Below are 20,982 nucleotides of genomic sequence, written 5' to 3'. Positions count from 1 at the left end.
AATTAAGCTTTGAAAGTTGTAAATCATTAATATCATGAAGAGAAATGAAAAATAAAAGTATGAGAAGTAGAATGAAATGAAGTGAAGTGAAAATATGGAACTGTAACGATACAAATTATGACTGATGAGTGAATGAATTAATTAATGAATGAATGAATGAGAAGATGACTGGAGTAGAAATGAAATGACTAATTAACTTATCTTTAGAAACAACAGTAAAACAAGGTTCTGAGACATCCATTACCTTGATGTTTCCTACGTTCATTGAAACTAGAAGTATCAGAATGTAAATCACCATCGTCACGAACAGGTAACATACCATGTTGTTGTTGATAAGCTTGTGATTGACTATTATATACACCACCATTACTGTTATTATTACTATTACTTAAGAATTGTTGATTTCTTGGATCTTGTGAGATCGATTGATAGTTACCAATTGATAATGATTTTGGTCGTGAATTTCCATGATTGTTCGAAGAACTTCTTAAATTCCGTTGTGGTGATAATAATTTTGAGTTCATAGAATCATTTCTATTATGTTGTTGTTGTTGTATTTGTTGATGTCTTTGTTGATGTTGTTGTTGTTGTTGAGCCAGTCTTTGTTGGTTGTTTGGTGGATGAGGATTGCCATATCCATGTAAATTAGCCTTTTTATTTAAAGCCGCATCCCAACCTCTTCCACCATTCAAGTCCATCCAATCATAATGACCATCTTCATCCACTCCTAAAGATACTAAAACCTTTTCCATTAAATTAACTAAATATTTATAATCTGGAGTTTCATCGAATTTTAAATTTCGAACATATGACATGTATTGACTAAATTGAATCGGGAACCCGTAACATAATTCATTTAAACTGGTAGTTTGTTTCTTTAATCCAATCTTTTCATATTTTTGTTTATTGGTTGGAGCTTTTAAACCTTGCCACGGTAAGGATCCTCTTAAAAAGTACATAAACACATGACCCAAACTTTCTAAATCATCACGTCTCAGTTGTTCTCTACCTAAATGAGTATTTATAGACATGTATCTTGCTGTTCCACTTAATGCTTTCTTTTCGCGGTATGGAATATGCTGTTTTGATTTTGGATCTCGATATTGCTTTGCCATTCCAAAATCAACTATATAAACTTGATTTGCAAATGGAGTACCTGGTTTACCAATTAAGAAATTATCAGGTTTAATATCACGATAAATTAAATTATTTTCATGAATAGTTTCAACTCTTTCAATCATTTGTTTAGCAATTTGAACCACGGTTTTAACAGAGAATTTTCTATGACACCAATCAAACAAATCTTCTAATGAAGGACCTAAAAGATCAATGATTAAAATATTATGAACACCTTCTTGACCGAAAAAGTAAGCTTGAGGTATACCTTGACAACCATGTAAAATTCTATAAGATCTATATTCATCTCTTAATTGAGGTGCTTCACATTTTCTTGGTTCGAATTTTATAGCAACTTGTTGATTATTTAAGATATTTATTCCTTCAAAGATGATCCCGAAAGATCCTTCCCCTATTTTCTTGCCTACTTTATAATGAACTCCAACTATATTGTTTGAAGATTGTTGAGCCATTGCATGAGATTTATATGAATATGTTTAGGAGTGAGATATATATATATGTGTCTGTGTGTGTGTGGAATCTACGTGATTAAATGTACAAGAATGAGATGAAATGCAGTAGCTATGAAATGATTAAGGAATGACAAGAAGATGAAGAATGAGGGAATGAATGAATTAGTTGATATGATGATCTGATAAGAAGATTAATGAAATGAGTGAATTAAAGTTGAAACCTAACCAATGAATATAAAATGAACAAATGTTAAAGCAAAATGAATGGAAAAGAAATGACTAGCAATGGAGAATGAACTCTCTTTTTCTTTACTATTCCTGAGATGAGACTATCTCTTGAATTATTGACTTCTGGTTGTACAATATCGAAAACTTTCGTTCTCAGTTGTGTTTATTTGTCTGTCTGTTGCTTCCTTCACCAAATAAAACAATAAAACGATACCCAATCAATCAATCAAAGTCCATATGCGGTGATAAGTGGTGCGGTGTATTGCTTGACGACAGGTGATGATGGTGGGGTGGATGAAGTGTGGTGGTACTGTTAACTATTTCGATGAATGATGGTGGTAAATATCAGTGATGATGATGATGGTAGTTAAATTTTAAAATTTTTATTTTTATTTTTATTTTTATTTTTTCTTTTGCTCACCACCTTTGACGAAACATATCAATTTGAACAATAGAAAGGTATTTACAGCCAACCAATCGATAGTAGAGCGATATCCACAGCAACCATCTCATCAAGGTTAGATCATATCAGAGTATATACCGAAAGAGAGCCAGGATGAGTTCAACGCCAGCAGGAGCCAGTGGCACCACTAATACGATATTCAAACCCAATAGTACGGTATACGCGTATCATGGACCATTAATATATGAATCAAAAGTATTAAAAGTATATGATTTCAAACAAGATAAAATCATCAATCATGAGTTCAAACGAGAGCAATTTAAAGAGAATCTTAAATTCAATCGTGAGTTGTTTAAGGTGAATCAACAGGATGGTTATTTCTTACACTATCAAGGATGGAATTCAAAATGGGATGAATGGGTTAATAGTGATAGAATCTTAGAGTTCAATGATATGAATAAGTTTAAGAAGACTGAGTTGGATCAGTTGAATAAGAAGAAGAAAGTGAGTAATGTGGTGATTAATGGAGGTGTGAGTACTGGTATTAGTACTGGTAATAATAATAATAATAATGGAAGTTCAAGTGGAAGTAAGAGGAAAGAAGGTAGTGAAGGTTTAACTGGTAGTAATGGGAATAGTAATGGATCAAATAGTAAGAAGCAAAAGACATCAACTCCTGCTAATGTTAAGAATAAAGGTAATCCTACTATTCAACTTGATTTCAATATTAAATTGAAATATATATTGATAAATGATTGGGAATTCATTACCAAGGATAAAAAGATACTAGATTTACCCAGTAAAGCACCTATACTGAAGATACTTCAAGATTATAAATCATTCCGTGAACCATCACTTGATTCTCATCAACAACAAATACTATCAGAGATTTTATTGGGATTAGAATTATATTTTAATAAATCATTAAGTTTAATTTTACTTTATAAATATGAGAATTTACAATATTTGAATTTCTTAAAGCAAGATTTAATATCCAAGGATAAGATTCAACTGAAAGTATATGGCTATGAACATTTATTAAGATTATTGATATCGTTACCTGGTTTAATCAGTGAATCTTTGATTGATACTATAAGTCTAAATGTATTAATTGATGAATTGAATGAGTTATTAAAGTTTTTAACGAATAATATGAATGATTATATTAATGAATATAATAATACCAGTCCTCAATATGATAGTTTAGCTAGAAGTTAAAGTAAATCGATTAATGTATAAAAATGTATTACTACAAGTTTTAAAAAAAAATTTCAGAGAATCGTAAATCGTATATTTCATAAAGGTTTCATAAAACGTAAAGGTTTCATAACAACATAAGAAGGGGGGGGCATTATCTAATGACGTCTATAAGGAGGAGACACAAAACAAGGGAGACTTATCATTGGATTTAAATTGAATTAGAGGAGGAATAATTAGTTGCAACGGCATAAAAGTGGGTAGCAAACTATAAAACAGGAAAAGAAATAAAATAATAATGAATATATCATCTTTTTTAAACCAATGGTACTGACTTATAATCAACTTCAACCATGGCATTTTCATTATTACAACTAATTTCCAATTCTAATTTCCAATGTCTATCAAATAAATCTTCTTCTTCTTGAGTGAATCCATGATCGGATAAATCTTTAAATTTCCAAGTGACTGATTTTGGAGTATCAATAATTTCAGCCTTTTCTAAATTTAATTTATAACCACAACATTTTTCAATATCTTTAATTAAATGTTTATTAATATGATGTTGTAAATGTCTTTTAAAACGTTTATTATTTTTATTCATGGTTGGTTTAATTTTATCTAAATTATCACGACATTCTTTTAAAACAAATGGAGGATAATATTGTAAATGAGCATGATAATAATCAAATTCATTATCCCAAGTTTCATCTCTAATAAAACTTTCAAAAGAAAACAAATCATCAAAATCACGTCTTGCTGGAGGAGCTAACATCGTTTTAATTTCAGATTTATCTTCAGATTCGATCGAGATAATTGATGATGATCTTGATTTTGGAACTGGCATTAAATGTTCTAAAGTTTGACAATTATCTAAATCTAATGGTTGAACAACTTTTTTGTTCTTTTTATCTAATTTAGTCATGATCGTTAAGTATTAATTATTTGTTATATGTAATAATTAAAAATTAAGTAAAGCGTTTTGTATATCGTTGAGCGGGGGGGTATCAAAATATATAAGATATATATGATGAGGAGTGATGAGATAAGAAGAAGAAGAAGAAGAAAGAAAGAAAGAAAAGTACAAATGAAATATAAATGGATATAGGAAATTTATCAATATTTATAGTTACCAATATAATATAAACGATATCGTCGACGTCGTCGACGATATTATTATTATTATTATAACTAGGTTAAATTAACTCATAGTTAATTTTACTCCTCATTGGATGCAAATAATACTAAATTCCGTAAATGGAATCAACAATAAAATAAAATAAAAAATTGTTGTATAGTGTGACTTAAGGTTTTCATTTACATAGTTAAGGGAAAGTGCTGAGGCTGACTTCCCTAACTTTTTTAGTGACTCAGTTGCAGTAACTATTCCGGACATTTCCATTCAGTATATGATGTTTTGATCGGTTTATTTCGTATTGATTAATTAACTGTTTGTTTGTGTATTCTACAACACGTAATAACTGATCACCTCATTATATGTAACCCTTTTAATTAACTTAGTTATGTAATATGACTTAGCTGCTTCTGATCTTACTTCATAGTTTTGTTGATTATTTAAGAAAATGTGGAGAGACTTTTTTTAAAATTTCTTTTTTGCAATGACCCATTTTTGGTTACATTTTCTCTCTCACTCCCTAAGAGCAATAATATTTTACAATAAGCTTTTATTATCCCACTTTTTTAAAATAATGAATAGTGGAGAAATAGTTAATGAAATAGGAGGTGGAGTAAGTAACAGTTTCGAGTGTGGGATGAGATAAATTTTAATTTGTTGAGAAATGTTTATCTATCTATAGCTTAATTTGTTTTAATCATCGATATCTATCAATCGTATAACGATAATGACAAAAGAACAATTTTATAATGACTCATTACTGTCCCACTTTTAGATTTGATTAATTAATTAATTGACAGTTGATTATAACTCCAACTATCAACACTTAATATTAACAACACCTTTGATAGTGTATAGTTGATCATAAATGATCAATGAGGTTATTTTATGTCTACGCGCACACTACCACTCACTAGCTTGTTCTCCTTCCCCTTTTTCTTAACTATGAGGGAATTTCATTTTGTGGAGAAATTGTCATTCACCCTCTTTTTATAATCACACTAGGATAACACTGTTATAATCACCCTCTTTTAAATAATCTTATGTTAAATAAAATCTATTTACCAATAATAGTAAACTGTCGTCATTATATGTTGATTCAACAATAATAATCTGATGTGGTGTTGATTCTTTAATATTTTATCAATCCACATAGTCTATGTTATCTACTGCGGCATGGATGTAGAGAATGTTACCAGTTTATAATTAACGTTATATAATTGACGATACAATATGAACATCCCATTTAATGAGGTTAGAATATACCTTATTCATCTAGTTAACTTTGACATTATCGTAGTTAGTGTAATACCTAGTTTTATTAATATCTCGATGTGTTACTTTATAAAAATAATACAATACAATCTGTGATAGTCGTGTACTTTACCCAATATAGAACCTCATCACTTCTGATGAGGATACATTAAATAATTCAAAAATTTTGATTAAATTGGTTTGATATTTGACACTTTATTACTAACTTGATTTGAACTGCGATAATTCTATTAAAGAATTATTTGCTCCGTATAGGGAGAACCACAACTTGTAATAATTAGCTCGAAAATAATAAAGTTCAATGTATATTAATATATGTATAAATTAATTAATATAATATTGTAGAAAGATTAAATCATATCTCTCAACATCAATCAAAAATCTCTCTGACTGCATTTAACCATATTCACCAAGCAATAATTAACCTATTCAACATGTAATAACCATAATTATATTAATCTTTCAACTTTCTAATTGCATATATAAGTCGCAAAATTACTTATAATTAGATCCCAAAATTAACATGGGCGTGTACTTTATCCTCGATTTTTTTTTCTTATTCAGGGGGTAATTTAAATCTATAAAATTAAACAGAATATATATATATATATATGAGTTTAAATTTGATTTGTTATAATTAGGGAAAATTCCAGAACGTTTTTTGATTACGAACCATGGATTATTCTAGGTGCTGTTAGAATGTTTAAGTTGTATACTAACTAATGATATTTAGCTAGGTCTTATACTAACATTACGCAAGCAGAAATGTTGTTTTTGAAAGTTTAGTAGGGTTTCATGTACGTAGAATCATGGCATCACTCATATTTTGCATTCAAAATGGGACTGTCTGGTGTGATCCGTTTTGTGACAGTGGCCACAATATGTTAGAAAGGAAATGATATCTATTTTTGTTGCTTTTTTACTTACGCTGAATATTTATAGAGTGGAAATTAGATTGAATTCAATTTGAGTTTATGCCATTTTGATTCTATTTAATCTTTTCACGAAAATTACTAACTTTCCTTATAGTATTTGAGTTGTCTATATGGTGTTGAGTTATCTTCCTAACGAAATTAACAATTTTAATATATATATAATTTATTATATCAATTGATTTTAAGTTGTAGGAACTCTTTCATGTTGAATCTCTCTTGTAACTGATCTGATATTCACATTATAACCTGATCAATATTCATTATATGTGAATGAATAACACTCAAATATTGTATGCTAAACTTTAGTCGTGTACTTTAGACAATGTGTTATACTTTCAAAAGGGGGTCAAAAAGGAGAGATGTTGATTTAAATTTTATATCACAGACCACAACTTACTGAAACGTCTTGACTTTGCTATCATGATACAGGAAAGATTTTCATATTTTTTAAGGCTATGACTCAATTACAATGCTTCAGTCTACGGGCATTGTTATAACAAATTTTAATTCAAAGAGTTTATTTAGTTGAAATCATACTAACCATAGTTAGAAATGTTAAAACTTTCTAACTTTTTAGACAAGTCACCCCGGCTTATACTTCAGTGTATAATTTCCGCAATAGAGAGAAATATTGGGTATTATATACAACGTAAGTCCTTACTATTTATAGGGTGAAACGATTGTAATGATCTTTCACGTAAATACTAACTAGGTCGATCAAATGAGCCAGATAGAAGTCGAAAATATTTTAGAATTTTTGATTTTTCCATTGCATTTCAAATATATATATTACTATTTACATAAAATGATTTTGTAGACCTTTATTATAGATAAATTGTAGCATTATGTAGACGACGATATCTATCTGTTTGATCTAATTATAAAGGATGCAAATCTTCCGGTAAAATGTCTCCGTGTCGTAGATCTCATCAAATCTTACACGACATTACCAATCAAACTCAAAAATAAAATTTAAGATTTTATTCAATCTATTTAATAAATTACCTTTTTAAAGTAGGAAAGGATAGTGCCCGGTTCGTTTAGGATATTGGTTTATTTCTGCCAGAGTATTATGGTCCAGTGTATAATTCGTGATTTTATTAACAAAGTTTACAATTTAGGTTATAATTACTTCTAACAGATGATTGAATGATGATTAATGAGAAACTGAGTAAATGACTACTCGTTATGCTCGATCTATGATTTAACTCAGCGTATCATAAGTTTGAAATCTTTCATTACTATTTTAGCTTTCGTTTTTCAAAAAATTATTACGGAAATTGTCTGTTATATTGTAATTGTGGAGTTCACTTCCGAATGATTAAGAGACTGAAAATTGTGGTGTTTTGTTATACCTACCTTAATTTATAGAGTGAAATGATGAATGATTTTGATATTTGATTTCCCAATATATCAAAGTGTTGGGATTTATCAATATCTGTTTATTCAACTTTTCACAACATTTTACTAACTACTTGTTTTTAGAATTCCCACTTAAAGTATTCTTGGGATATTTTAGTTCAAGCAATTACAAGCTCCACATTCTTTGATGAAAGAATACTTTTAATATGTACATAAGTTTAATGTTATATTTTGTTATTTGTAGACGTAATCATCTATAAACCCTCTTACTAATTAAGTGATAAATGAATGTAATACTTAACCAATATAACCTTCCAAACTTAAGATTGCAAAATGTCTTATGTCGCAAATATGGTTTTCCTGTACATACCATTATACCTGCGACATCATCAACCTAATTGAAAGAATCTATGAAAAAAAATTATACTTTAAACCCCAACTCTAAATCACTATCAATAATTCAATCTCATTTCATATATATATACGCCTTCTCACATAATGTTTGGAATATATACTGGGCCTCAGCCACCTCAGAAACCATTCAATGAATTAAATCAAGAAGAACAAGCTGATTTGGGGGCTCGTAAAATGATTGAATTCATGCAATCATGTCCTGGTAAAACTGTTATGTCAGGTGTAATGGGGTTTGGGATGGGTGCTTTCTTTGGGTTATTCATGGCATCTATGGCATACGACGTGCCTATTGGTACATCACCTAATTCAACCATCAGTCATATAAGTCAATTACCTTTTAAACAACAAATGAAATTACAATTTACTGATATGTATAAAAGATCAGCATCATCCGCTAAAAATTTTGGATTCATTGGGTTAATATATTCAGGGGTAGAATGTTCTATTGAAAGTTTAAGAGCTAAACATGATATTGTTAATGGAGTAAGTTCAGGTTGTATAACTGGTGCTGCTCTTTCATATAAAGCTGGCCCACAAGCTGCTGCTTTTGGATGTCTTGGATTTGCCGCATTTTCAGCTGCTATTGATATGTATATGGAAAGTGAAGCTCGTGCTCCTCCTCGTAATGATTATGATGATTAGATATATAGAGATAGGTGTGGTTGTTTAAAGACGTTGTAATTTTAGTTCTTGTAAATATAAATTCGTTTATTAATATCATTCTTTATTTATTATTAATACACATTCAGAAAATAGGAAGAAAAAGAAAGAAAGGAAGTAAAGAAATGAAAATGTAATGAAGTAGAAATACATTGTCTAAAGGAAATGGGAATAATATAATACATATAGGATACATTAACAAAATAAGTAACAATACTCAGGATTTAAATCGGCTAATAGGTAAGAACCTAACAAGAATACCAAGATTAGGACAAGTACACTAAGAATTATGATCACTGTTGATTGAGTTTGAGGGGTCTTAACAGTCCGTGAAGTCTGTTGTAGTTGCTGCTGTTGTTGTTGTTGTTGTAATTTGTCCAATTCTTCAAATATATTCGTTTCTTGTTCATCAATCATCCTCTCTTGTTCAAGTATTAATTGATCCTCGCTGATTTGTTCTTGTTCATCGATTAATTTAATCAATTTGTTGATTTCTAACTTGATATTATTCAAGTGGTGTTTGTCATTGCTGTATTTAATCAATTCGTTTAATTGATGGATCAAAGTGTTGACTCTCTGAATTGGCTGTTGTTGTTGTTGGAAAATATTTCGATTATTACCAAAATTAAGAATCTTATCATTGGCAGGATAACTTTTGAAATTCCTCGTTTTTAAAATATGAGTATTTATACGTTTATTTTCCACAGCTGTAGTATCATCTTCATCATCTAATCCTTCAATATTTGAACTTGAACTAGGTTGAGAATTGATTTTTGGTTGTGATTGTGATGGTGGTTCAACCTCTAACTCGGGGATATTGAATTCATTTCTCTTATGTGCCGAGTAAATCCGTCGTATCTTTTCGTTATCTGATTCAATCTTAGTTATGTCATTATTAATATTATCATTTTGATTCTTGTTTAATTTAGGGTTGGTTATAATTTTATAAGGTAACGGTAAGGGATCACCTAAATTGACGGATGAAGGTTCAAATTTTATCTTATTCATATTATTTTATATGATGATATTTCATATTAATAATACAAGTCTATATGTAATCTCTATAGTTTATCAAGCTTTCAATGGTTTAAAGTAGTTTGATTATACCATGTTTGAGTTGTTTACAAAAATGTATAAACCCATCTTTTGCGTCAAGGATGTTTATGGTTGAAGTTTGGATGTTCATGAAACGCGAAATTCTTTTATGATTTGTGACACGGTCTAATTCCATAGAAAGCTTTAGTACAAATGGTATTAGTAGGTGCTTGTTGACCTGAACTTGGTTGTATGTAATGTAGATATGGTAATTATTGTACTTGGGATTCAAGAGAATTGATTTGAGGTAAATAGAAATAAACAAAAGTTAGATAATTAGTAAAGTTAAGTTTCGCTTGGAATTTAAAACAAATTAACAAGGCTTACTTTTGCAGCTGTTTGAAAATTTGCAAGGAAGTCATTCAAACGTTTAATCAAAGAAGCTGAAAGAAATCTCTGGAATTTCACGGTACCCAGATACTAACTATTCATTGATTATCATACTACGTCATTAAACAAATCAAACCAATCAAGTTAATGAATAACCTCAGCAACACTATCAGTACCAGTACAGCCTAGTAAACTACAATTGACAATGGGACCACTATGACTATTAAAGATGAACCTTATGATACCGAAATATTTTGAATAAAGGTGTTATTCACCCCACAAAAACTGAATAAACTATAAGGAATCAAATTAATGGCCCGCTAGTCCGTCATGCCGTTGCCGGAATCGAATTACCGCTCCTAACCGAGTTCATAATGAGTTACGCTATATTAATTTAACTATTTAAACTTATTTCGGCCCCATTTCCTGTATACAACCTTAAAAATCGGCTTACATAGCCCATTACGTAACTCCTGAACTTTTTTCGTGGGGCAGATGAATCCTGTATGTAGAAAAATTTTTCAAGACAGGGAAGAAATCAAATTAGTCACACAATAATATATGGTGTTTAATCATTCAAAGTATTGAAAGTATTTATAGTTGCAAAAGGGGCCTTAAAGTGTATATTCCTACAGTTATTGTCCTATTTATTATTTATTAAGTCGAAAATTTCCATACTAATTCATCAAATACATCATACAAAATGCCAATGTTAAGTGATCCATCTGTCAAATATAGACAATTCCCACCTGTCCATCTCCCAAATCGTCAATGGCCATCTCGTACTATTAACAAAGCACCAAGATGGTTATCGACTGATTTAAGAGATGGGAATCAATCCTTACCTGATCCAATGTCCATCGATGAAAAGAGAAGTTATTTCACTAAATTAGTTGAAATTGGATTTAAAGAAATCGAAGTTGCATTCCCATCTGCTTCACAAACTGATTTTGATTTTACTAGATTTGCAGTTGAAACTGCTCCTGCTGATGTTTCTATTCAAGTCTTATCACCATGTCGTGAAGAATTAATTAAAAGAACAGTCGAATCCTTAAAAGGTGCTAAAAAAGCCACAGTACATATTTATTTAGCTACATCTGATTGTTTTAGAAATGTGGTATTTGGTTTAACTAAAGAAGAATCTAAAAACTTAGCTGTGAAATGTACTAAATTAGTTAGACAATTAACTAAAGATGATCCATCCCAATCTGGTACTATATGGGATTTTGAATTTTCTCCAGAAACTTTTTCAGATACAAACTTAGATTATGCTATTGAAGTTTGTGAAGCTGTAAAAGCAGCTTGGGAACCATCAGTTGAACAAAAAATTATCTTTAATTTACCTGCTACTGTTGAAATGGCTACTCCAAATATTTATGCTGATCAAATTGAATATTTCTCCACCAATGTTACTGAACGTGAAAAAATTTGTATTTCATTACATCCTCATAATGATAGAGGTTGTAGTGTGGCTGCTGCTGAATTAGCTCAAATGGCTGGTGCTGATAGAGTTGAAGGTTGTTTATTTGGTAACGGTGAAAGAACTGGTAATGTGGATTTAGTCACTTTAGCCCTTAATTTATATACTCAAGGTATTACTCCAAAATTAGATTTTTCTGATATTGGATCTGTGATTGATATTGTTGAAAAATGTAATAAAATCCCAGTCCATGCTAGAGCTCCTTATGGTGGTTCATTAGTGGTTTGTGCTTTTAGTGGTTCCCATCAAGATGCTATTAAGAAAGGTTTTGCTTCTCATGAAAAGAAATTAATTGAAGCTCAAAGTACCGGTAAACGTGTTCATTGGGAAATGCCTTATTTACCATTAGATCCTGCTGATATTGGTAGAACTTATGAAGCTATCATTAGAGTCAATTCTCAATCTGGTAAAGGTGGTTCAGCTTGGGTTATCTTACGTAATTTGGAATTAGATTTACCAAGGGGTTTACAAGTTGCATTTTCAAAAGTTGTTCAAGAACGTGCTGAAGTAAAAGGTCAAGAATTAACTAATGAAGAATTATGTGATCTTTTCATTAATGAATATTATATTGATTATCAAGGTGATGAAGTTTTCAAAGATCAACAATATAAATTAGTTGATTATTCTATTTCAACTCCTGCTAAAGGTTTAAAACAAATTGATGCTGAAATTGAAATCGGAGGAAAATCAGTTAAAATCGAAGGTAGAGGTAATGGTCAATTATCCGCTTTCAACAATGCTCTTGCTAAATATTTAAACATTGATCTTAATGTGAAACATTATCATGAACATTCCTTAGGTGAAGAATCAAATGCTAAAGCTGCCACTTATATTGAAATCTCTTCAAGTAATAAAATCTCAAGATGGGGTGTTGGTGTCCACGAAGATGTATCTCAAGCTTCTTTCTTATCATTAATCTCCATCCTTAATGGTTTACACAGATCTGGTGAGATCAACTAGATTTAATCCACACCTTGTATAAAAAAAAACTCCTTACTTCTTAAATCTGTCTTTTTGTCCGGAAACAAAAGTTTAAAATATCAATTTAAAGTTACATAAAAATATCATATCAAAACTAAACTTGTTCGAAGTAAACATTCAATTCTAGTTTTCGTCTATCTATACCTATACGTTACGTTCATTAAAAAAATCAAATACATACAAATTCTATTTATTATGTTTACATTAATTCATCTCTGATAAGTAAATTAAAATCTGTGGTTACACTACTTTTTCTTGGGACTGTATGCAGTCCCATGATGCTCAAAGAAGATCACTTTTTGAACCTTGTTTAAATTACAAATTTAGACCACCAACCCTGTTATCAACATCAATATAAGTTCACATAGGAATATATCAATCATGACACAAGACAATGAACCTGCTAATGCTGCCAGTATAGCAGACATATACAAACAAATAAACGATGGTGAAAAGAGAGCAGGGGATTTAGAAAAGATGTTGGATAGTTTAGAAGCTAAGATGGATGCAATTTTAAAGGAAGCTGAACAAGCTGCTGAAGCTGAAGCTGAGAAAGTTACAGAAGCAGAAACTGAATCCAGTGATGTCAAACCAACTCAACTATAGATGTACTATCATACCATTACAATTACACTTTCAATTCATTTACGTATCTATTTAAACCTTTCATGTCTTATCGTTGTCTATATTAATCTATCTATAAAACTTTTAAATATACAGGGGTATTGGTCATGGTTATGAAGATATAACTAAATTCTTTCGTATAACTTCAGGCTCATGAGTCTGTTCAAATGGATTAATGGGCAATTTAGGATTGATAACATTTCGATTATCATCATAATTCTCATTACCATGTTCACCATCTTCATTATTATAATTTAACTCAGGAATATTGATCTTAGCAGATTTACCATTTAACCACCATTTTGAAATCTCTGAACTTGGAGCAGGTAATTCCCGTATATTATCGTCTAATAAATGTGAAAAATCAGATGCAAGAATGAATTTCTCATTACCATATTCCTTTTTATATTCAGCATAATATTTTGAACTTAATTCCAGTCTCTTTTCTTTATCAATAGTTGTAACAATGATTTTGAATTGTCCATAGATTGGTCTATGATCTGAAAATATTATACTTGGAACACTAGAATAATTAATAGGTCGAACCACTCTTGATAAATATAAAATTCTATCAGTCCAAGCTGGAATTCTTTGTTTTTCACTAGTATCATATTCATTAGATTCATTGTTGAATTTATAAGTAGGTGGGAATTTAATTTCCAGTTCAGCAAAATAAGGGAAACTTTCACCATTTGCCATTTCTTTATTTAATTGATCAAATTCAAATAATTTTGGATAATTTTTATCGTCAATTAAATCCATCACAGTTTTATGAGGTAATGAAATTCTATAATTAAAATCTCCTAACCAAATCACCACATCATGATTACGAATCTTTCGATTCTTGGAAAATGTTATATTCTTCATAATACTTTTATAATTATGATGTCTTTCTTCAACATTGTTATGACCTGCTGCTAAATGGGACGTCACAAAACAAAAAGTAGTAGTACCATATCTAAAACTAACAGCCGTGGCACCTTTATTAGCACTTATACCTCCAAATCCAGTTTTCTTTAATGATCCCTCCACATAACTGACTTTATTAAGATCACTTTCCTTAACAAATACTAAATGAGCGATACCACCAATTTGTCCATTCCACATGGATACATATTTAGCATTATTTGGGTTACGTTTATTTAAACATCTCAAGATATTTCTTTCCCAGATTGAAAGGTTGGAAGCATCAGTATTAATCATTTGTGATGCATTCAATTGAACAATTTCTTGAAATCCAACAAATACAAGACTATAATCTTGATCTTGTGGACTTGTTGATGGTGGGAATATCCAATCTCGTAAATCACCATCATAATTAATCCCATTCACATTAAAAGTCGCGGCAAACATTGTTATTTCTCCTTCGGATGTAAATAGATGTGCTACCTTAGCTAATCGCTTTGAAACATAATCATGAATAGGATTAAAGATACTAATACTGACTTGTTCTTCCATCTTACCTAACAATTTCAACATTCCAGATGTATTAGGCTTGACATCAATGAAATACTTGGTAGAAATATGATTCTTCATTGACGTGGTTGTCTTGGTAGTTAAGGATTTAGAAGTATTTAATTTATTTGTAGTTGAAATATATTCTTCAGTTATTCTACTAATTTGTTCATCATTATTTGCCCATAATTTAGCATGTTTAAATACTGCATCTTCACCCATTGGGATTCTAAATGCAGATAATACAAGTTCCTGACTCACAATTTTGGAAATATAATTAGCTTTACTTAAACTATCAAACGAATTAATTCTAAACACAGCCAACTGTTTATTAGTGAATTTCCCTTCTTGAATATCAAAGACCGTAGCTTGATATCGATAAATTGATTCTTCCAAAAGTTGATAAAGATCAGGTTGAGTTCTGGTAGTATAACCATATTTTTTCATATTTGATGTAGCGACAGGAATATAAGTATAACTTAATTTATTAGGTTGGGATTCTGTAACTTGATGAATATTTTCTTTGAATTCATCTTCACGGGATTTATTTAAGAAATTGATATGCTCCTCATAAGCTTTAGTTAATAGAGATTTATAAGATTTAGGATCTCTTGAAATAGCATTCAAGATATGAATATGACCAAATTGTCGTTCTAATTCTTCAAAATGCTTCTTGAATGCAAATTGTGATGATTCAAATGATCTACTTAAGACCACTTTTTTACTTGATAAGATGTTCTTTTTGCTTAATTTACTTTCTAATTCCCAATATATTGGAACATTACCTTTTACTATAACGTATGAAAAGCAATATTTTTCTGTGTGGACTATAACTTCTGATTCTGAAAAGTTGGACACAGCCCCTTCTTCATCACAACCCCAATCTCCAAACAAAGGACCGTTCTTAAAACATGACTGTTTAGTGATAATAGTTAATTGGGCTCTTGCATCTCCTATAGTAGTATCTACTGTTTGAGCATAACCTCTAGTTATAGTAGTTAAAAACCCACAAGAATCGAATGGAGTTTGCTCTTCCGATGAAAGTCTATTTCTGAATTCAATTAATTCAGATAACATGAATGAATTCCACATGAAGACTTTGAAGTAAGGATTATCACCAACTAGTTTTGTTTTCATTTTTGAATAAGAGAATCGATGACCAAAATGAGTCGTTATATCAAACGTTTTAGAATAATAGAATGATCCACTCATCAAGAACCTTCGTACTGACGCAGCGGGATATGAATGAGGTTTCTTGGTTGTTTGAATGTTTGGATCTGGTATATCATCAATATTTAAGTAATTATCATACGCATCACTGTTTAAACAGTAAAAGTCGACTCCTGTTATTCTCATAACTTTATCACCAATGGAATAAGCAACAGTTTCTTCACTTGTTATAAATCCCAAATAGATATAATCTTTAATATTTAATAAACCTAAGAATCCAATAAGTTTCTTTTTCTTAGGAGTTATATTTGAAAACCCAGCCACATCGAAATAACCCAGTTGGACAAATTCCACTAGGACTTTATTGAAGAGGGAAGCTCCACCAGAACCTTTTGGATTAGATGAAGATGCTTTGGAGTTGAGATGACGATGAATGACATGATATCTTGATTCGTTATTGATAGTGGGGAATGGATGCCTTATGATCAAAGTATGATTATTACTCTTTAGAACAAATGTTCTAGTACTGACATCTAGATGTAATTCAATTCCTTTATTATCCATAGTTTTAGATTGCAATTGATATGTCTTACCTACTCTGCGCCATTGAATTGACCTTTTGAAGGGATATTGAAATACTTAAATCAGTAGTTGAAAGTTGATATGCTATCGTAACTGTGTTCGTCTTTAACGTAAAAGAAAGGTGCTAAAATCACCGTTTAAAGTTCTTCAAATTTGACTAATGATTGAAGAATTGTCTTACAAATTGACAATTAGTGATTGAAATGATGATTGTTTATACAAATCTGATGTTATTGACCTTTGCTATGGTTATACCGTAATTGAATTCATTTTGTTGTAAATAAATTTTGTGCTGCCTAAATATTTATAATTGATAGCAACTACCTGCATACAATTACATAGCCTACAAAAGTTACAATTTGCATAGTAACTTATATATATAACAAGATTGATCTCTTTATTTATTATATGACTAATGAAATAAGCAACGTAAATACATAGAATGATGAATTAAAATTAAAATGTTAGAAAAGAAGTAAAGGAAACTGTAAAGACTTTGAAAATCAATAAAAAAGACTTTTTTTTATTTATTTGGAGAAAGACAGGGTTAGTTGATTCAGAAAGCACAGTTTCTCAAATTGATCCTTTTGATATCATTTAATTAGCTTTTTTAGCTTTCTTTTGCTTTAAATGATCTGGTAACCAACTGTCATCTAAAGCAGTAGAAGTACCGGCACCAGATGATGGAGCAGCAGCAGCAGCCTTTTTAGCAGCTTTAAGAGCAATTGGTCCAGTACCATTAATATATTGTTTACCATAAGCTTCATAAAGGAAATAAAGTAAACCTCCAAAACTAGCAATCAACACTAATTCTAAGAATAATAATTGAGGATTAAAGAAAGAAATTGGTAAATCAGAAATGGTAGCAAATTGACCTCTAATTGGAATAAGAATAACTTGTTCATCAATAGCAACGAATAATTGAGGATTGATTAAATAGTTATTTGGAACTAAATTAAGGGACATCTTTTGTTCAAAATTTTGAGATTCACCTGGAGCAATAGTGATTGGACCAATATTACCAATAGTTAAATTAGATACAATTTCATTAGTAACTGGATCATTGAAAGTACCACCAATACCAATAACAAGAACAGGGAATTCTTCTTTGTTAACAGCAGTATATTGAATAGTAATGGATTGACCATTGTTTAATTCAGCCACGTCAGATTCTCTAACTTTAGGAACTTCTTTAATGGCATAATCAACAAAGAAATTGATGGTATTATGTTCAGCAGTTGGATCAACTTCATAAGCTGACACTAAAGCTGTAGTGGCAGCAATGACGGAAGCGAATAAGGTGGAAAACTTCATATCGATTGAGTTGTTGGGGGTTGAAAGTTAAGTTCTGATAGAAGAAGCCTTACGATCTTAATAATGAAAAATTTCGATTTGACCACTGTGGACAAAAATTGGGTGGAAGAAGAAAAAAAGCACATACTGTGTCCGTTATTATATACAGGAAAGTGTCATCTAAAAGTATCATCAGAAGGTATGATCAATGATAGTTCTTATTATGATAATAGGAATGTTACTGTAATCGGTTTAGACTGTTGACAAGCTTAGATTGTTGGTAATGGAACCAAATAGTGAATCTTAGAAAATGTAGAAAACGTACTTGAGTTATCTTGATTGTGTGATTTTAGCCGTTCCATTCATACTATCCAGTTGCAATAAGGTTGAACTATTCAAATTATTATTCGTGATTACAATCAGATTACAACACATTATACTATTCAAGTCAAACAATGATCACGTACACAACAATGTCATCCATATGATTCAATAAATTACGTATTTTAACAGCCAAATATTTAGACTTATAAATCATTAACTTCCTGCACATACCTCCCCTCTTTTATATATGGGACCAAAAAAATACACCCATTAAAAAAATTTGTATGGACTGATTTTTCAAGTAAATATTTACAGTCAATTAAATAATCAATCCTAATCAATGAACATAAGGTGAATGAAAACAATAAATTGAATAAGAAGAAGGTGATGAGTTCAATTACCAAAAACCATACTTTCCTACGAAAGTTGCATATTCTAACTAGACCAAACAATCGAATACGATTGAATGTTCCCATATCAATGTTAGGTTCAAGACGAATACCTTCGCCTACTTTCTGGACTTTATTCTCACATCCAAGTCATTTACTATTCTTATCTACTAATATTGGTCTATTAATCCATCTTCGATGTTATTCCATGTTCAGACTGAATGTTAATCAAGAATTTGATGATGAAGAAGAGTTATCAGATGAACAAGCCCAATCCCAATTACAACAAGATCAACATGTATATACTCACTTTGATGATAAAATAGTGAACGACAAACGAAAAGCAAGAACTATTAACAACTTCCCCCATAATATTGAAGGAGTAAGAGAATCAAAACAAATAGCTGATAATTTTTTGCAACATAGACTGAAAATTGTATCCATATTTCAAGATAATCCAGATAATATAGATGCATTGTTTCAAGATCATCATCATTATTATTCTGATGTCAATGCTAATGATGGCGATAATGAAATACTGTCAATAACAAGTTATGGTCAAATACCTCAACATTTACAGATTGAAAATTTGATTTATAATGATATTGATATCAAAAGTTCTTTATTATTATTATCAACATCATTAGTTAATGCAGTATTGGTGGAATTAAATCTTGATAAATTATTATTACAACAAGGGGATGAATCAATGATTATTGATGATAAAATTATAAATGAAATCAAAGATCCCTTCAAACAACAAAGTATTTTGAAAATATTATCAACCATATATGATAAAGATGTATATGGTACTCCAAAGAGTTTTAAAGATTTCTTTGCTAACTTAGATAAAGAAGAAGTGACCAAGTTCTTGAGTCAATTGAAAGTAAGTGATTCATTTAATTCGATTGAAACTTATCGAAAGAATTTCTTATACTTTAAGAGTTCACAATTCTTGAATTACAACGATAATAATGATAATATAAAGTTCATGGAATCAAGAACAAATTCAATAAAATTCTACAATAACGACATCAATAACGATGAATATATTAAAAAGTTTGATAATCAATTCGATCATTATAGTGGTGATAGAAATCATTTGAATTTGGCTCTTGGAATCTCTTCTCATTTAATAACTTGTTCGAAACATATCCCAAATTATCAAATCTTTAAGTATTTATTGGATAAGTTCGATACCTTGAAATTGCATAATTATGAATCATTAGTTTACAAGAGTTTATTCCAATTCAAACATCAATCGTTGGTATTATCCAGTTCATCATCTCCATCAATGGTTGCTTTACATTTTCAACATCTTCTTCAGAGCAATGCATCTATCTTGTCAAGTTTAATCAAGTATCAAGTCAACAGACGTGAATTGACAACCTTTAAACAGTTACTATCATTCTTAAACTTCAAAGATATATCCCATTTTGAAAGACTCCTTAATCAAACTAAGTTTCAACCATTAATTTCCAAATCAATGTATTATAAAACCAATCTCAATTTAAAGGAATTGAATAACAACATCGCATTCCCCAAACCATTGTATTTATTGCCTCAAGATATTTATGATATTATGAATTCATGTATTGAATTTAAACAATTTCAATATTTAGATTCATTATTTAATAAATTGATCATTCATTCCATCAATGATGAATCTCATAAGATTACGTTAAACCCCGATGATTCAAATAAAGACTTCTTACTTTTGAATTCAACTTTATCGATTGAAGAAATCCATTCAAAGATGTTTAATGATAAATTATTTGAAATTTTAATTCGTTCATCAAGATTATCTCTGGATTTAGGTAGATTAATGTGGATTTTACCTCATTTAGATCAATTTTTAAATGATTACGTTAAGAGGCAACCAATGTTGAATAATCCTGCATTGATTAAAGAGATTTATTTATCGTTAAAACAATTTGGTATAGAAGGTAAGATATATTCTTACCATGAGTTATTAAACTTTAAACAATTTGAATAATGAATTAATGAAATGTATATATAATAGATTAATACTTGTACATAGTTTACAGTCATTTTAAGTTA

At 30.1% G+C, this 20,982-nt stretch overlaps 9 protein-coding genes across 9 annotated transcripts; 4 read left to right on the top strand and 5 right to left on the bottom strand. All coding sequences in view use genetic code 12, as the record gives it.

Moving 5' to 3' along the window:
• Positions 1 to 73: 73 nt before the first annotated feature.
• Positions 74 to 1,191, bottom strand: DFJ63DRAFT_320531 (casein kinase). The gene has a single exon (XM_064907202.1). The coding sequence runs from the start codon at positions 1,113 to 1,115 to the stop codon at positions 204 to 206; it is 912 nt and encodes a 303-aa protein (XP_064760516.1). The 5' UTR covers positions 1,116 to 1,191; the 3' UTR covers positions 74 to 203.
• A 1,182-nt stretch (positions 1,192 to 2,373) lies between these two features.
• Positions 2,374 to 3,438, top strand: EAF3 (Eaf3p; the record flags this gene model as incomplete). Its single annotated transcript, XM_064906458.1, has 1 exon — positions 2,374 to 3,438. The coding sequence occupies one exon, from the start codon at positions 2,374 to 2,376 to the stop codon at positions 3,436 to 3,438; it is 1,065 nt and encodes a 354-aa protein (XP_064760515.1).
• A 50-nt stretch (positions 3,439 to 3,488) lies between these two features.
• UCF1 (Ucf1p) lies at positions 3,489 to 4,366 on the bottom strand. Its single transcript, XM_064907201.1, has one exon. It carries the CDS (start codon positions 4,340 to 4,342, stop codon positions 3,734 to 3,736), a length of 609 nt encoding a protein of 202 aa, XP_064760514.1. The 5' UTR covers positions 4,343 to 4,366; the 3' UTR covers positions 3,489 to 3,733.
• A 4,256-nt stretch (positions 4,367 to 8,622) lies between these two features.
• Positions 8,623 to 9,180, top strand: TIM22 (translocation channel protein; the record flags this gene model as incomplete). The annotated part of the gene is made up of 1 exon (XM_064905242.1): positions 8,623 to 9,180. The coding sequence occupies one exon, from the start codon at positions 8,623 to 8,625 to the stop codon at positions 9,178 to 9,180; it is 558 nt and encodes a 185-aa protein (XP_064760513.1).
• Positions 9,181 to 9,393: 213 nt separating this feature from the next.
• On the bottom strand, positions 9,394 to 10,206 carry DFJ63DRAFT_314934 (uncharacterized protein; the record flags this gene model as incomplete). Its single annotated transcript, XM_064906457.1, has 1 exon — positions 9,394 to 10,206. The coding sequence occupies one exon, from the start codon at positions 10,204 to 10,206 to the stop codon at positions 9,394 to 9,396; it is 813 nt and encodes a 270-aa protein (XP_064760512.1).
• A 1,120-nt stretch (positions 10,207 to 11,326) lies between these two features.
• LEU42 (Leu42p) lies at positions 11,327 to 13,063 on the top strand (the record flags this gene model as incomplete). The annotated part of the gene is made up of 1 exon (XM_064907518.1): positions 11,327 to 13,063. The coding sequence occupies one exon, from the start codon at positions 11,327 to 11,329 to the stop codon at positions 13,061 to 13,063; it is 1,737 nt and encodes a 578-aa protein (XP_064760511.1).
• A 756-nt stretch (positions 13,064 to 13,819) lies between these two features.
• On the bottom strand, positions 13,820 to 16,897 carry INP51 (phosphoinositide 5-phosphatase; the record flags this gene model as incomplete). Its single annotated transcript, XM_064905233.1, has 1 exon — positions 13,820 to 16,897. The coding sequence occupies one exon, from the start codon at positions 16,895 to 16,897 to the stop codon at positions 13,820 to 13,822; it is 3,078 nt and encodes a 1,025-aa protein (XP_064760510.1).
• A 385-nt stretch (positions 16,898 to 17,282) lies between these two features.
• Positions 17,283 to 18,574, bottom strand: DFJ63DRAFT_216946 (increased recombination centers protein 22). The gene has a single exon (XM_064904131.1). The coding sequence runs from the start codon at positions 18,227 to 18,229 to the stop codon at positions 17,513 to 17,515; it is 717 nt and encodes a 238-aa protein (XP_064760509.1). The 5' UTR covers positions 18,230 to 18,574; the 3' UTR covers positions 17,283 to 17,512.
• A 438-nt stretch (positions 18,575 to 19,012) lies between these two features.
• Positions 19,013 to 20,917, top strand: DFJ63DRAFT_337045 (uncharacterized protein; the record flags this gene model as incomplete). The annotated part of the gene is made up of 1 exon (XM_064908472.1): positions 19,013 to 20,917. The coding sequence occupies one exon, from the start codon at positions 19,013 to 19,015 to the stop codon at positions 20,915 to 20,917; it is 1,905 nt and encodes a 634-aa protein (XP_064760508.1).
• Between the last annotated feature and the right edge of the window lie 65 nt (positions 20,918 to 20,982).

The sequence above is a fragment of the Scheffersomyces coipomensis genome (genome assembly GCF_036884675.1).
Source record: "Scheffersomyces coipomensis strain NRRL Y-17651 chromosome Unknown DFJ63scaffold_6, whole genome shotgun sequence".
NCBI lineage: Eukaryota > Fungi > Ascomycota > Pichiomycetes > Serinales > Debaryomycetaceae > Scheffersomyces > Scheffersomyces coipomensis.
Note: the sequence above shows the minus strand (reverse complement) of the source record. Positions and strands in the feature narration are given on the sequence as shown.